Genomic DNA, 17,223 nt, shown 5'->3' with positions numbered 1-17,223 from the left:
GCACCAAGTGCTTCCTTTTGGTGAACGGTATGAAAGAAAGGTGCCAGTCCAAACGTAGAACAACATCTTTTGCCAGATCCCTTTGAATGCCATGAAGGGGCATGATAAATGCGTAAGAATTTTACAGAGCTCAAACATACTATAAAATTTTCTGGCCCAATTCATTACCTGTCTTCACAGAACTGAAGCAGTCCCGCCTCAGGGTAAACAATGTGCTCTTCAGAATCACAAAAAAGAGTTCCCCGGATCCACAGACAGGTATCAGAGGATCCATAAACACCCCCAGTTGGCATGCCTATAAATTGGCATGCATATATTCTGGGGGAAAGGATTCAGAGTGTTCATCAGAGACTTATGCAAAAGCTACATCACTTTATTCTCCCGTGTGTTCTCAAACAGGCCTTATCAAGGTTTCTACCCCTGGACTGCACAACAGGCTGCAAGTCTTCGGGTATGCTTGACCAAAGGTGACTTGGGAGCTCACAGCTATCAACCAGTCCCTCCTCAATCAAGTTCGAGAGTGTGAAAGTGTGTGTGCGTGACACCCTATTCCATTCACTTTCTCACTCTCCTAAGAAACTTGTTTTAATTTTTTCTTTTGGCCATGCCACAAGGCTTATGGAATTTTAGTTCCCCAGCCAGGAATCAAACCCAGGCCCTCAGCAGTGAGAGCACAGAGTCCTAACCACTGGACTGCCAGGGAATCCCCATAAACTTGTTTTCCATCTCCTTTCTTTTTCAGCCAAATGTCTTACTTTTTATTTGACTGAAAAAACTGAAGTTATCAGAAGAAAAGTTCCACAAATTCTCATGTCCTCGTCTACCCACCTTTGGGCATTGACACTCAAATACTCTCTCTTCCCACCCGTTATTGTGGGTGAGCTATTTGTGCTCCTACCTCAAGCAAGTATTCCATCTTGAGCATAAGATTCCATCCTTTCTCAAGGATATCACTCAAATTTCTTTCCTTTCTCACAGAGCATCACTTTCTCCTCTCTTTTGGATCATTTCCATTAGCATACAAACAAGCTGTTATTTCTCTCATTCTAAAACACACACACACACACACACACACACACACACCTTCTCTTGTCCCCATTTCTCCATTTTCATGTTTCCAAGGAGTCTAACCTGGGACTTCCCCAGTGGCGCAGTGGGTAAGACTCCAAGCTCCCAAGGCAGGGGGCCTGGGTTCGATCCCTGGTCAGGGAACTAGATCCCACATGCATGCCGCAACTAAGAGTTCACATGCCACAACTAAGGAGCTTGTAAGCCACAACTAAGGAGTCCACAAGCTACAACTAAGACCTGGTGCAACCAAATAAATAAATAAATGGCTTTTAAAAAAACAAAGAGCCTAACCTGTGGCAATGTCCAAAATTAAATTTCTGGTGTTTACTGCCAAAATACTCTCCCCTCCATCTTCCTCATTTCAACTGATGATAGCTGCATCCAGTTTATCCAGCTAAAAACTACTGAATCATCTTAAACTCCTGTCTCTTATACCCACGTCTAATATGTCAGAGAATCTCACAACTGATTCCTAGTTATCATTCAAAGTCCAGATTAGGCTCCTATACCTCTTCCTGAAACTACCTGGGATATTTCTGACTTCACAGAGCTCTCTCTTTTTCTACATATCTCTACCAGCACTTCCACTGTATACTCTAATGCTTGTGAATATTATCTTCTGGGATTCATTACAAATATGAACTATAGCTCAGACCCCTCCACGGCACTGAACACACTAGTGCATATTTAGTAAGGGCTCCACAAACTTCATTCTGAGCGAATGATATTTCTGCAAAGATTCCAACAAAATCAGTACAGCAAACAATACTTACTTCCATTAGTTAGTTGTGAAATAGTCAGGTTTCCTAAATTTCCTGCATTTGCAAAGCTATCCGTCATGTCTCCAAAAACCAGCATCATGAGGGGGAGTCCGGCTCCGTGGATGATGGCGGCCACAGTCCCCAACACCATATACAACTTATCAAGCCAATTCGAATAGCGAAACTAAAAAATGAGAAAACACAGAGAAGAGGAACAATTAGCACAATTTCATGGATGATTAGCTCTACTTTCCAAATATATCTGAAATCTAAACAGTTCTCAGACTACTACTGCGACCACCTTGGTCTGATAACCTAATTAGAAATAGGCATTTGGGACTTCCCTGGTGGCACAGTGGTTAAGAATCCGCCTGCCAATGCAGGGGACACGGGTTCAAGCCCTGGTCCGGGAAGATCCCACAAGCCACGGAGCGACTAAGCCTGTGCGCCACAACTACTGAGCCTGCGTGCCACAACTACTGAAGCCCACACGCCTAGAGCCCATGCTCTGCAACAAGAGAAGCCACTGCAATGAGAAGCCTATGCACTGCAACAAAGAGTAGCCCCCGCTCGCTGCAACTAGAGAAAAGCCCACGCACAGCAATGAAGACCCAATGCAGCCAAAAATAAATAAATAAATAGATAAATAAATAAAAATAAATGTATTGAGGTAATTTAAAAAAAGAAAAGAAAAGAAATAGGCATTTGTTTCTTTTTTTGAGTTCTGATCTTCTTCTTTATATTGGACTCAGTCTGTCTTCTTTTTTAAATTGAAGTTTAGTTGATTTACAATATATTAGTTTCAGGTGTGCAACAGTGCTTCAACAATTTTATGGATTATACTCTATTTAAACTTATTATAAAATATTGGCTATATTCCCTGTGTTTGTACAATACATCCTTGTAGCTTACTTATTTTATACACAGTAGTTTGTACCTCTTTAATCCCCTACCCCTATCTCGTCCCTCCTACCTTCCCTCTCCCCACTGATAACACCAGTTTGATTTCTGTATCTGTGAGTCGGTTTTTGGTTTGGTATATTTATTTGTTGTATATTTTAGAGTCCACATGAGTGATAACATCCAGTATCTGTCTTTCTCAGGTCTGACTTATTTCACTAAGCATAGTACACTCTAGATCCATCCATGTTGTTGCAAATGGCAACTTTTCATTCTTTTTTATGACTGAGTAGTATTCCACTGTGTGTGTGTGTGTACCACATCTTTATCTATCCATCTGTTGACGGACACTTAGTTTGCTTCCATATCTTGGCAATTGTAAATAATGTTATTAAGAATACTGGGATGCATATATCTTTTCAAATTAGTGTTTTTCTTTTCTTTGGATCTATACCCAATAGTGGAATTACTGAATCATATAGTGGTTCTATTTGTAGTTTTTCGAGGAACCTCCATACTGTTTTCCATAGTGGCTGCACCAATTTACAGCCATACCACCTTGAACATGCCAGATTTCATCTGCCTTCTTCTCTTACATATGCGGGTTTCATGAGAAGCATAGGACATTCTGGGAAATTACAAAAATCTATAATGACACAATAACAGAAAGGCAGCATTTGTGACTCTGATTTCCAAGAATGGAAGCGACTTTTCAGCTCAAGATTTTTCAACCCAGAAAAATCACCATTGAGGAAACATGTGTTGTGGCTTTAAAAAAGTGGCTTGGGTCAAAGATCTGCTGCCTAACAGCATTAGCACAAATGTGAAATGATGTTAATGTAATTAGGTCTCCATAGTAAGAAGGAAGAGGAAAGGAATGAGTTAGATGCATGCTTCCCAGAGACCAGTACAGATGTGCATAATCTCTTTAACTGCAGGCAAATTGAAAGAAAGAAGAGAGGGAAGGAAGGGGGCGGTGGGAGGAAGGAAGGAAGGAAAGAAAGAAGGATTTGTAATCAAATGAGCTTAAATTAATGACGTATTTTCCATAATCTAAAAACATCCTATTTACAAATTAAAACCTTTAAGGGAGAACATGTTTTGCCTTTTTTTCGTATTTCATTGAAACACAGGCTAAATTTTGCCACTATTTACTTTGTCTTAACTAAGCATTCATCCACCTAAGGAAAGAAAAGAAAGGAGTTAGAGATGAGCAGAAACCATTTAGTATCTAGTATCTTCTATCAGAGACTATAAAATGGACAAAGTATCAAATTCCTCAGTAGAGGAAGAGAAGATGGTTGATACACAAGGATTTCCCCTCATCACCAACCCCAAGGACATTTTACCTCGAAAACTAACACTGGCTATTATAATAAAAGCAAGCAGGCCATGAATATAAATATTTACTAAATGCCTGCTCAATGACCGAAAAAAGCCAGAAATAAATACCAAAGTTACAACTCCTGCTTCCAGAGTGTTTAAAGGATGGAGGCAAAGCAAAAAAAAGTATATTCAATATCTATTCTGCATGCCTTGACAGCATGGTATATACAGTGTAGGGCAGATACAAAACTGAGCGAATGGGTCGTTGCCTCCTTTGTGGAAAAGCTTCATAGAGGTGATGCTTCCTCCCAGCTTTAGCAGTTTAGCAAGGGCTTAAAAGCAAGGAGGAAGGCATTCCAACCAGAGAGGACGCTAAGTTGAGGCAAGAACGATCACACTGTGCCCAGAGAAGACTGGGGTCTCCCAAGCTTGGGGTGCGAGGTATAGAAGCAGCAGGAAGAAGCTAACTGACAAAGAAGTACCCTTCACTGAGACAAGGCAAACCAGAATAGGCAAAGATATGGGGGGAAGGGGACAGAGAAGGGGCAGAGGAATCTCATTTGGTCCTGTTTCATGCCCATCCAGGGCATACGAGGAGAAAATTCAGTTTGAGGAGTACTTTTGTGACACTAGCGTATGTAGCAGAAGTCATGGGCGTGGACAAGATCATCTAGCAAGAAATAATGAGTGGGATTAAGAACAATTTGGAGGGGCTTCCCTGGTGGCGCAGTTGTTGAGAGTCCGCCTGCCGATGCAGGGCACATGGGTTCGTGCCCCGGTCCGGGAAGATCCCACATGCTGCGGAGCGGCTGGGCCCATGAGCCATGGCCGCTGAGCCTGCGCGTCCGGAGCCTGTGCTCCTCAACGGGAGAGGCCACAATGGGGCCTTTTTTTTTTTGCGTATCGCAAAAAAAAAAAAAAAAAAAAAAAGATATTTATTAAGCACCAAATACGGATCAAGCTTGGTTCTAGGTACTGGCACAAGTACCTAGTAAGACAAGCTTTATGAGGACAGGTAGCTTGAGTAAGACAAGCTACCTGTCCTCATAAAACTTACATTACATTTTACTAGTATGCAAACAGTACAAGAGGGAATAGACACATTCAACATTCATTCAATATCTAAGTACCTATTAAAGTTCCAGGCACGGTTCTAGGCACTTGGAGCACAGCAAGGAAGGAATCACACAAAACCACCTGCCCTCATGGAGCTTAGATTCAGAAAGAAGACAAACATAAACAAGAAATCAGACAGTGGTTAAGTACTCAGAAGACATATCACACAGGGTGGTGTGCCACAGTGACAGGAAGCACCAGCGGGCTCAGACTGGCTGGGCGGGGAAAGTCTCTATGAAAAGGCAACATCTGAGCTCAGTCCTCAGTGACAGGAAGGAAAAAGTCATGTGATAATCTGGGGACAGAGGTTCCAGGCAGAAAGAACAAATGCAAAGGTCCTGGGATGAATACAAGCTCAGAGTGTTTCAAGGACCAAACATAATTACCACTGTGGCAAGAAGAGGGTGAAGGAGATCTGCCTGCCGTGAAATAAGAGATGAGACAGAGGTCAGATTATGGAGGGTATCTTATAGCCAGAGGAGGAAGTTTGGTTTTACTGTCAACTTCCCACCTAAGCATAAAGGAAAGGCATTCGAGGGTTTGAAGGATGGAACGGAGGTGATCTGATGTGGCTATTGTGGGTAGAATAAGTTTTAGAAGCGCAAACATGGAGGAGAGCGACTAGGAGGTAAGACAGTGGTTGAGAGAGTGAAGTCTTGACCAGGTATAGGAGGGCAGAAAAATGCTCCGGCTTCCAAGCACATGCACGTCCTATCCCCAGGGACCTGTGAATATGTGTCCTCACGTGGCAAAAATGACTCCGCAGACATGAAGGATACTGAGATGAGCAAACTATCCTGGATTACCCAAGTGGGCCCAATGTCATCATAAGGGTCCTTATCAGAGGGAGCCAGGGGGATCACAGTCAGTAGTAGGAGAAATGCTAAGCAAGAGGGTGGAGTGAAGCAAGGAGGGGGCCACGAGTCCAAGAAGGCAGGAAGCCTGTAGAAGCTGAACAAGGAAGGAAACAGATTCTCTCTTAGAGCCTCCGGAAGAAACCAGCCCTGCTGGCACCTTGACTAGCCCAGTGAGACTTTGGGCCCCAGAACTATAAGACAATACATTTGTGTTGTTTTAAGCCACTAAGTTAGAGGTATTTTGTTCCGACAGCAATAGAAAATGAATACGCAATGTCGAAAAATGGATAATAAGGAACAATGGCCAAGCAAGAAGGATCACAAGCGGGGGTGGAAGACATCCATTTGAGTTTACAGCGTTAGAGGTGGGAGTCCACCCGGATGATAAACCAAAGGTCTTTGTCCACAGTGTCATTTACTAAAGGAAGGAAGGGATGAAGGTTGTTGGAACTGAAGAGGTCAAAGAATGTGGAGCTTAGGAGGCATTAATAAGGTTACCAAAATAGAAGAATGATGAGAGCATAGGCGAACGAAGTAGAAGCAATCAAACGACAAGGTCCTCAATGGAGGAGCAAAAGTAACTAGAAATCAGTAGAGGGTATCACTGAAAATGGATAGAAGATATTATAATTGTCCAGAACCAAACTCAAACAGGGATGGAGTTTTGCATGAAAACAATTTGGAAGCGGTCACGTGAAACTAGAGAGCTGCCAACACTATCACTGGCCCCTGGGATTAGGGGTTGAGAACTCTAAATTCACAGGCAAAGATGACACAAGAAAAGAACCGAAGAACTGGGAGGAAAAGGAGCAGACTGTGGCATCACAGATGCAAACAAGAGGAATGAATACGGTACACAGGGTCAGGTGCTACTTAAAGGTCGGGACAGACTGTCCACTGCATTTGGTGAGTGTTGGAGAAGCCAAATTATAATACGTTAAGAAGTGATTTGGAAGTGAAACAGAGAGCAAAGGCAGCTCCTATTTGTGAAGCTAGAGGAGATGGCTTTAAGGAGGGCATTAGTGACATTAAAGACAGGTGACCTGTAAATACCAATTGGAAAGATCCAGTTCAGAGGGAGAGATTGAGGATACAGAAGAGAAAGGATAGTAATAATAATAACGTAAGGTCCTTGAGAAGGCAGAGGATATAGAAGCCAAAATACAGTGTTCAAGTGGGTGATTAGATTTAAGAACCAAATGCTTCCTGTTACAATAGGAGGGAAGGAAGAAGCAACTGATCCAGGTACAGGTATGTTTGTTAGACTGGGAGAGAAGAGCTGAGGAACTTCTTTCAGGTGGCTTCCATTTGGTTTGTGAAATAAAAAAAGAGGTCATCCACCAAGAGTTGGGGTTAGGTGGGGAGAAGTGGGAAATCTGAATAGAGTTTTAACATACTCAGCGAGAAGAGAAGGAATAGGGTTGCTGTGTGGGATACAGCCTATCGTGAGATTTTTCTCCAGCACCAATCAGACGTCGGGGTTCAGGCACCAAGAAAGCAGATGGCTGATTTTGCCTGGGCTGGGCATGACAAGTGACAGGTGAAAGGAAGTTTATAGTTCGGGCAAGAGTATCACTAAAGTGATGACCATTGCTCTAAGCTGATAAGAAAGGGAATGGGGGCTTCCCTGGTGGCGCAGTGGTTGAGAGTCCGCCTGCCGATGCAGGGACACAGGTTTGTGCCCCGGTCCGGGAAGATCCCACGTGCCGCGGAGCGGCTGGGCCCATGAGCCATGGCCGCTGAGCCTGCGCTCCGCAGCGGGAGAGGCCACAACAGTGAGGGGCCCGCGTACCAAAAAGAAAAAAAAAAAAGAAAGGGAATGGAAACAGGAAGGGGCTGATTGGGAAACTGATGGGTCAGGGGACTCAAGGTCCAAGGAAAACAGTAAGCAGATTGAAGAGAGAGGAGATGGCTGGCTAATTCAGTCTGGCTGCTTCAAAATGGTACTTTGGAGGTAGAACAGTTTCAAGCAACAGCAAAGTGCAGGATGTGAGAGGGTGGCTGGAATAAAGGGGAGGGAAAAATTACTGCCGCTGTGAAGGTCAAAGAGTGGTTATCCTTATAACACCATAGAAGTCACCCAAGATAGTAGGAGTATCACGGGTGGAGAGGGAGACACTGAACAAGGTGGTAAAGTCTCCAGTGAAGAATGACCAAGTGGCCGGAAAACAACAGCATCAACAAAGAACCCTTCAATTCCAGAGAAATAAAATGTTAACCAACCATATACTATCATAAAGGATTAACGTTGTTAAAAGCTCTGGACGTAGAGTAAGCAGATCTTGGCAAAATTCTGGGCCTTTCCCCTTACTAGCTATGTGACTGTGTGACTGAATACATTGCTTAAACCTCTCTTGAGTCTGTTTCATCATCTGGACCATCAGAATAACACAAGTTCCTACATCACAGGGTCACTGTGAGGATGAAGTTAAATAATACACATGGGTGCTTAACAGATGCCTGGCACAGAGGAAGCACTTAACATTGCCACCTATTCTCTATTTAGAAAAAAAATTAATGTTTCAATAAGATACATAAAGTGGAAAGATCAGAGCTGAATCTGTAGCAAGGGTGTTTAACCTTTAAGGAGCGCTTTGTGTAAGAAGTGTAGCCCAACTTGTATCGCTCCCGCCCCAATTTCCAGTTGTCCCGTTTCCTCACTTGTTTTAGATTTTATTTTGTATTTCTGTAAACGTTGAAACAAAGCCTGACAGAAATAAAATAAAGGCCAGTAGAAAAATCTGAATCTATTCCTTACCTCTTTTTCATCATTTTCTCAAGACTGCCAAAAAGTCTTCTACTAGAAAAAAGTTAACAGGGATGGTGTACAGAAAACAGTGAACGCTGCAAGCCTGAGACTGCATTCAAGGTTAGCCCTTGGCTGGCATCTAGAATTTGGATTTTGGGGAGAGTAACCATCACCCTAACTGACAAAAGTGGCCAAACTATTTGTACAAACAATGTGCTTTATGCTGAAGGTCTGCCTTCCTTCTGCGAGTCTGGAATTTTGGTACACGCTGCGCCTATGTGATCAGCCCCCAGTCAAAAACCCTTGGGCACTGAGTCTCTAATGAGCTCTCTTGACAGACAGCATTTCACACGTGTTGTCACAGCTCATTGCTGGGGGAATAAAGGTGACTCCATTGGGACAAGACATTGGGGGCTTCTCTTGGACCTCTCCCTCTTTCCTTTGCCCATTGCCGATTTTGCTGTAAATCTTAGCCACGAATACGGCAATATGCCGAGTCCTGTGAGTCCTCCAAGTGAATCATCAAACCTGGGGTTCTTGGAAACCCCCAACACATATCAGTTTTTGTCTTAGCTGGAAATTTTTATGCATCAGCAATGCCAACAGCATCAGCATTTTACTGTTAAATGTTCTTAATATGTCCCTGTCTATATGCGTTTTATACACAAGTTCACAGTTAACTATGTCAGCTCTTCAAGAAAAAGGCATGAGAAAGCGCCACTTAAATAGTACAGCTTTTCCTCAAAAGACTTAGAACATATTCCTTCTATGCCATCCTGAGCGCTGTGATTTACAACATGAATTTCCTAGGTCTGAATCTTGGCCCTGCTGAGGATTCCTGGGCAAGTTAGTAAGTCTCACCTCACTTTCTCTATCTGTAAAATTAGAATAATAATAGTATCTATCTTCAAGGGAGTTGTAAAGATTAAATGCGTTCATATAGGAAGTACTTAGTGCAACACATGGCATAAAGAGCTGTATTTATGTTATAATTATTAGCCTTCAAACTCCAGATGTTTATTCTTTTGTGGGCACAATTGTATTGATAGTATTACTTCTATATATTAGGTCTGTTAAGTTTTCTAAAACATAAGACTGATTTTTTCAATTTAAGTTACTTGTAAAACAAAATTACAAAAGACAGAAATATTTTGGTCTCCAAAGGATAGAACGGAAATTAAGTCTTGGCAATAAACCCTATTTTAACATCAAAGCTTCTTTTAGTACAAGAATATAAGAATGAACTCTAAAACAAATAAAAACTGTCACTTGATTATTCAAGTAGTCCTTCTGAGAATGACCCAAGTGCATAGCCTCATTTCCCCAAAATTCCAAAGAGAGTGGAAACAGACTCAAAGGTGGAACTTCAGCAAGAGCAACTGCAGTGCAGGAAGATGAAGTTCTTATAAGATAACCAGAGTGCTCGGTGTAAAAGGCAACACTTTTTTCCTGCCTATAAGCATTTTCTTGTTCAATTTACTAATATTCATTTTACAAGATGGATTACCACCCCCACACACACACATTTTAAAATTGTCTGGTGTGTTACGCCTGAATTATAAAGTGTGCACTACAAGACTTAATTGGTTCAGCAGCCTTCCAGGTTCTACTTGCACAGTTCACCTACATCTGCATTCTCAGGGGGAAAAAAAAAAGGATCCAGGTAGAGAGAGATCATCAACCAGCCTGTCTCAATCCAAATCTGATTAAAGAAAAGCTTCTAAGCAGCTACTGTGAAACCAGAAAATAAGATAAAGAATTAATTATATTCCGTGAAACCAGAAAATAAGATAATTAATTATAGTAAGGTTTTCAAATTCCAGATTTTCAGTTATTCAGCACAGAAGAATAATGCCAGGTACTAAGTCATAGTAATAAATAATCCATTGCTAACTTCTATTATATGAGTGTCTGGGACTTTGACCGCAAACCTGCCAGGATTACGGCCCTTGTAGACAGGGCACCCCGTTCTTTCTTCGATCCACACTTCACGTGGCTGGTTTCCTCTGTCTAGATGGCTGAGACCATCACTGGGAGAAGTGCTTGCATAGGTAACATATCACTGGCGACATAACTAACTAGGAGAATACTGAAATCCAGGCTAGGAAGGGTGAGTCTGGAGGCTCATGGTACACAGCAAGTTATGACTGGCATTCCCCTGAAAACAAACTAAATTAAACGAATTCATTTTACCTCTCCATTAACAAATACAAACAAATTTCTGTCCAAGAAAGTATTATACCAGATGAAATACCTCATTTCTAGATCAGGAGAAGTCAAATTTCCAAAGCACTTTGAATAGTGAATACATTCAAACTCACCACTGCAAAAGTACTGACAGTTGGTTTCTTTTCTTTCTTCTCATCTTTTTTACTGAAAAACCTAGCAATAGAATTACATAAAACTTTAAAAACTATATAAATCTTTAATTACCCAATTAACATAGAGCTTATATTTAATAACAAATAGGACAAAGAAACATGTCTACAATGTTATTAAAAAAACAGGTTATAATACGATCCCATTTATGAAGTTTAAGTATGTTTACATATACCTTAGAAATCTATACATGCGGTTATCACTGGGTGTTGAGATTTCTACCAAAATATTTTCTTCCTTGTGCCTTTGGTATTTCCTAATTTTCTATGGTGAATACACAGAGACACAAGACTTTTGCAATGAGAAAAAATAATACTAAAAAAGGAGAGCTTCCGGTTTTTCTTCTAATTAGAAAATCATTCATGCTCTCCAGAGTTAATCCCCTTAATTATCACCTGAGTAATTCTAGCAGCAGAGAGCTAGTCTATCTACCTGGATATTATCCTTAATCATTCCCTTTACCTAGTGGAGAGGAGCGGCAAACAGATGCAGGGCATAAATTACCCTGAGAAAGGTAATTAAATCACTTGCCTTGAGTAAATCTAATTCTGAAAAGATGTCTGGAGCCCTGAATGGACCATTAAGGCAATAAACGCAACCTAGAAAACCTGCCACCAAAAAAGATGGTTTGTAAACTGCACAAAAGCAGTCCTCAGGCAGAGACAGGAAGGTCAAGTATTTTGAGCGCAGATTCAAAACTCTGTAACTAGTTTTCTATTCTATGTAACTGCCACCTAGCATGTGAAAGCAAACCAACCAAAACTAGCCTCCGCATCTACATTTTCATATTTATAAAAGAAAGACTATTTCAGGGAAGAATTACATTATTTTTACACAGCTCTTCCAGTTCAAAAAGTAAATGCATCTTTGTTCTTTAGCTAAGCAAAGTCAAAGAGTTGAAGCAACTTCTAAAGAAAAAAGAATCCAGCGTCTACCCCATATTTGGCTTTGGAGTGAGGTTCGAGGGACATAAAAACACACAAAATACACAAACATAACTCTTCAGATTTGATTCCACCCTATTCCCAGTAAAGGTGTGGTTTCAGTATCCCTGGAATCAGGATGAGAGGAAAAAAAATAGTCATACATAATTGAGTTTTAGCTCTAAGCTTTTTATTTATTTTTTCATTCTCTAAAACTGCAGCTACTCTGAAGAATTTATAATGTTCCAGACACTGGCTAAGTAAACACTTCCCATACAGGAGCTCATTTAATCTTAATCTCTGTGAGGCAGGCACATTTTTGTCCTTCCTTTAAAGACAAGAGAACTGCAGGTGAGAAGAGTTAACTAATTTGTCCAAGGTCACACAGCTAGAACAAGGCCAAGATTGAAACTGCAAAGTCTAACTCCCAAACACCAGGCTATCTGGTGCAACCTCAGAATTCTGAGACGCTGCATTGCAAGGAAATGCACATATAAACTGACTCTCATCCCTCCTAGAAGACTCATTTATCCCCATCCGCTCAAACACAGTGCTGACAAATGGCAAAAGTCGCTTATCAAGCCTCATTTTAATAAAGAATCTTAACAAATACAAATATGCCAAATGGTACTACTACCCAAGCATTATACCTATTAGCAAAGCCACGTGCTTCTTTATAATTTCAAATATAGTTTAAAAAAAAACTCACAGAAAAAGAAATAAGATTTATGGTTATTAGAGGGGGGAGAGGGGATGAGAGGCAGCTGGTCCAAAGGTACAAACTTCCAGTTATAAAATAAAGAAGTACTGGAGATGTAATGTACAAGAAGATGATTACAGTTAACACTGCTATATGATATATATATACACATATATATAAAAGTTGAGTAGATCCTAAACGTTCTCATCACAATAAGAAAAAATTTTTCTTTTATCTATATGAGATGATGGACGTTAGCAAAACTTGTTGTGGTAATATTTCACAATATTTATAAGCCAAACCATACGTTGTACACTTTAAACTTACATGGTGTTGTAGGTCAATTATATCTCAATAAAACTGCTCAAAACTCAATAGACTATATATATATCTAAATATATACTTTTATTAAGAACAGATTAAAATCAGTAATGGTGAGCACAATTTACTAAGAGCTACTTAACCAAAAAAAACAATTTCTAGGGCTTCCCTGGTGGCGCAGTGGTTGAGAGTCCGCCTGCCGATGCAGGGGACACGGGTTCGTGCCCTGCTCCGGGAGGATCCCACATGCCGTGGAGCGGCTGGGCCCGTGAGCCATGGCCGCTGAGCCTGCGCGTCCGGAGCCTGTGCTCCACAGCGGGAGAGGCCACAACGGTGAGAGGCCCGCGTACGGCAAAAAAAAAAAAAAAAAAAAAATTTCTAGTTTCAAAAAAAAAGTCTATAGGCCATGATAAGAATCAGCAATAAAATGAAGGTATGTGCAGGCTCAAACGAATCTTTTTTCTGTTTTTCAAAATATGGACTCTATTTTTTGAAGAATATAAATAAATGTCCCACAAATATTTATTGAACATCTTTTTCAAAAGTGGAGGTATAACTGACATACAACATTGTATTAGTTTCAGGTGTACAAATTGTCTGGTGTGTTATGCCTGAATTATAAAGTGTGCACTGCAAGACTTAACTGGTTCAGCAGTCTTCCAGGTTCTACTTGCACAGTTCACCTAAATCTGTATGATCTGTATCAAATCTGAATGATTTGATATTTGCATATATTGTGAAATGATCGCCACAGTTAAGTCTAGTTAACATCTGTCATCATACAGAGTCATAGAATATTTTTCCTTGTGATGAGAACTTTTAAGATTTTCTCTCTTAGCAACTTTCAAATATGCAATATAGTATTATTAACTATAGTTGCCACGCTGTACATTACGTCCCCATGACTTATATTATAACTGGAAACTTGTACCTTTTGACTCCCTTCACCCATTTTGCCCCCCTTTCCTCCACCTCTGGAAACCACCAACCTGTCAAATGTCTATCATTTCCTTCCACATACCCTTAATACTTCTTACTCCAATATCCCTAAGTGTTTGTGTCAAAAATACGTAGTTGTTTAAGATACCAAGTTTAAAAGTCAAAAACAAAACGGGAAATATCTACCTTCCACTCTTTGTAATCTATTTTCTTTTTGTTTATTTGGGAGTTTTTTATTATGCAAGTTTTCAAATAAACAAAAAAAATCTAAAGAACAGTAATAAGACTACCCATAAAAAATTCACCTAGATTCAACAACTGTGAACATTTTGACCATATTTTCTTTATCTGCATAACAAAATATATATTATAACTGTTAAAATTTTGCTGAACTATTTGAAAGTAAGCTGCAAACATCATGGCATGTCATACATTTTCCTACCATGATCACATATAATAAAATTAACAGCAATTTGATACCATCTCATATCCAATCCACATTGAAAATTTCCAAGAATGTTTTCTATAGGTTTTTCCTCTTTTGGAACTGATGTAATAAAGGCTCACACATCACATTTGGTGGTATTGTCTCTTTAGTCTCTCTTTTAAATCTAGAAGTCCTCCTCCCCACCTACCCCCGCCAAACATTGACTTTTTATAGGAACAAAAACAGATGTCTTATAAAATGTCCCACATCTTGGATATGGCTGTTTCAGACTTAGTCCAAACTGAGACGTGCAGTAAGTATGAAATACCCAGATTTGAGGACTTAGTATGACAAAGAGAATGTAAACCCTCTTGTTAGTAATTCTGTTTACATGTATAAATGATAATATTTTGTATATACTTGGATCCCTAAAATACATTTTCAAAGTTAATTTCACCTGTTTCTTTTTACTTTTTAAATGTTGCTATTAGAAACTTAATAATTACAAATGTGGTTCACATTATATTTCTATTGGACAGCATTAGTCTGGAAGCTTGATTGGATTCACTGAATGATTTGCAAACCTACTTCGTGGTGGTGCCGTGTTACTAAAGTCTATTCCACCATGAGCCAGGCCAGGTCTGATCATTTGGTTAAGGTTCCTAACTGCAAAATCTCTCCACTGGAAAACCACACTTTCCTTTTTCCAATTAAGAATTGTGGCTAATTCTTAGATTCAGCCTTTCTCTGAGTGCTTTAGGATCCATTAACAATCCTTGCCCGAATCAATTGTAACAATGCAGGTTTCAATATGATAGCTGGCATTTTTCTGTAAAGAAGTTTCTCTCTCTCTCTCTCTCTACTTGTCTCACCCTTAGTTTTCCTCCTCCTCTCATAATTTTATTAAGAATTCATTTATTCAGTATTTCACAGTCGAGTACAGTCATTATTCTTTTTGACGCTCAAACTGTCCCAGATTCGGCTAGTGGAAGCCTCTTCAAGCCAGCACCTGTGTCCTTTTTGACAACCGCCCTGAACTCCACTAACTGTTTTCAGGTACTACAAAGCTACTCCAGGCTCAGACTCAATTGGTATTAGCCCTTTCTCTATGGGGCGCAGATTCTTTTTGTAATGAACGATATTGAGAAACCAAGATCTGACACTAAGTGTGCAATTTGCCACTATTCCTTTCAGTGGACAGAAACTGAACTATTTAAAAAAATGATGAAATCACACTGAAGTTTCTAATTCAAATTTAACATTGTTTTTAAAAAGCTTATTTAATGACCACATTTGTATTCCTTTTCTTTTACACTGAAAAGCTTGGTTTCTAGTAATATTAATATATTTACTAAATTGTTTTATTTTACAATTTATTACTAACAAAAAGCTTATTGAGCAAAATTTTAAATTTCATGTACAGACACTGCACTGTGATCAAAATTCACTTAAGATAGTTATCTTCCCTATGTGGTTACAGTACCAACTCTATATATAATCAGGATAATTTCACACCATTCTAGTAACTTCTTTGGTAGTACACTCCTCTCACAATTTCTTCTACAAGGGTCAGCTATTCATTGCCTTAAAATTAAAAAATGCTTAAATGCAGTTGTGGCCTTCTGTCCCATCTGCCATGCCACACACATGCAATGTTTATGTGACTGTTTTACCAGAAGGAACGAAGGACCACAAAGCAGAACACAAGAAGCACATGGTTCAGGCTCGTCGGCGACCAACATCACTTGTAAAGCAGGTTATAAAACACCGAAAAGAAAATGAGCACTGGCCTGTATGGGACCAGAAAGCTGAGGTAGAAGCTCACCATGCAAACGCTGTGCTCAACTCAGCCAGCGAACTTCTGCAGCTGCTTGCATTTAAGATAAACAGCAGCAGCAGCAGCAGCAGCTGATCATTTATTTCAGTGCTGAAGGCTAGAAACAAATTTCCCAAATCTCTCAAGCCATGTAAAGTTTGAAAATGAAACAGACTACCTTTTCTTGTCCTTTTTCAAGAAGTTCTCCCCCCCTGCACTTCCACTGCGGCCTTCTTCAAGATCCATCGCGACCTGAGGAGAAACCACAACGGATTAGCCAAACGCAAGATCCGCGGAAGGCAGAGGTGAGGCTGAACTTGAGTCCCGCGCGAGGAACGGAAGGGCGGAGCGCTCGCCCTGATGCTCCAGCCGCTCGCAGGCGCGATGGTCCCCGCAGAAACTTGCCTCCGCGCCCAGCATCCAGCCTCCGCAGGCGAGCAGAGTTGCAGGGGTGCGGCGCGGCCCGGACTTCGCCCGCCTCCACTGCGGCTCTGCCTACAGGTGGTTCGCCTCGCCGTCCACCAGCCCGCAGGCTCGGAGCCCGGCTTCCGACACCGCGCTGTCTCTGCGGGCTCTGGGCAGCAAACTCCAGGACGCGTGGCTAGCACCGAAAACTAGGGGCTGGGGTGCCCCAGGAGCTCCCCGACTGAGAATAAGTCTCACCTCACTTGGTCCCCTTGGACTTGCCAAGTGGAATCTCCCCCTCCCTCTCCTCCGAAGCCCTCTTCCCACAGGGACCAAGCTCAAGAAATTGGAGAGCGCACCCTTCCCGCGAACCGTCTCCCTCTAGTCCCCAGCCTCGCGCTTCCCTACCTCGGGCTTTCTCTTGGAACGTCCACTAAGACGTGAATCTTGGAAGAAGAGACTCAGACTCCGGCGGAAAGTCGCGACGCCGGATGCGAGCAACACCCGCCGCCGCCGAGCCTAAAGGAGCCGCT

At 41.2% G+C, this 17,223-nt stretch overlaps 1 protein-coding gene across 2 annotated transcripts in view; it reads right to left on the bottom strand.

Moving 5' to 3' along the window:
- The window catches only part of ABCB1 (ATP binding cassette subfamily B member 1), a 106,031-nt gene extending 88,808 nt beyond the window's left edge, over positions 1 to 17,223 (bottom strand). For both annotated transcript variants that reach the window (XM_082662564.1, XM_082662565.1), the window contains exons 1-4: positions 17,099 to 17,223; positions 16,464 to 16,537; positions 11,102 to 11,162; positions 1,845 to 2,016 (exon numbers count right to left, since the gene is read on the bottom strand). In XM_082662564.1, coding sequence (XP_082518690.1) covers positions 1,845 to 2,016; positions 11,102 to 11,162; positions 16,464 to 16,531 — 301 coding nt within the window. In that variant the 5' untranslated portion in view covers positions 16,532 to 16,537; positions 17,099 to 17,223. The remainder of the gene's footprint in view (positions 1 to 1,844; positions 2,017 to 11,101; positions 11,163 to 16,463; positions 16,538 to 17,098) is intronic.

The sequence above is a fragment of the Grampus griseus genome (assembly GCF_964374135.1).
Source record: "Grampus griseus genome assembly, chromosome: 9".
Taxonomy (NCBI): Eukaryota; Metazoa; Chordata; class Mammalia; order Artiodactyla; family Delphinidae; genus Grampus; species Grampus griseus.
The sequence above is the reverse complement of the archived record's forward strand: the minus strand, read 5'-3'. Positions and strand labels throughout refer to the sequence as shown.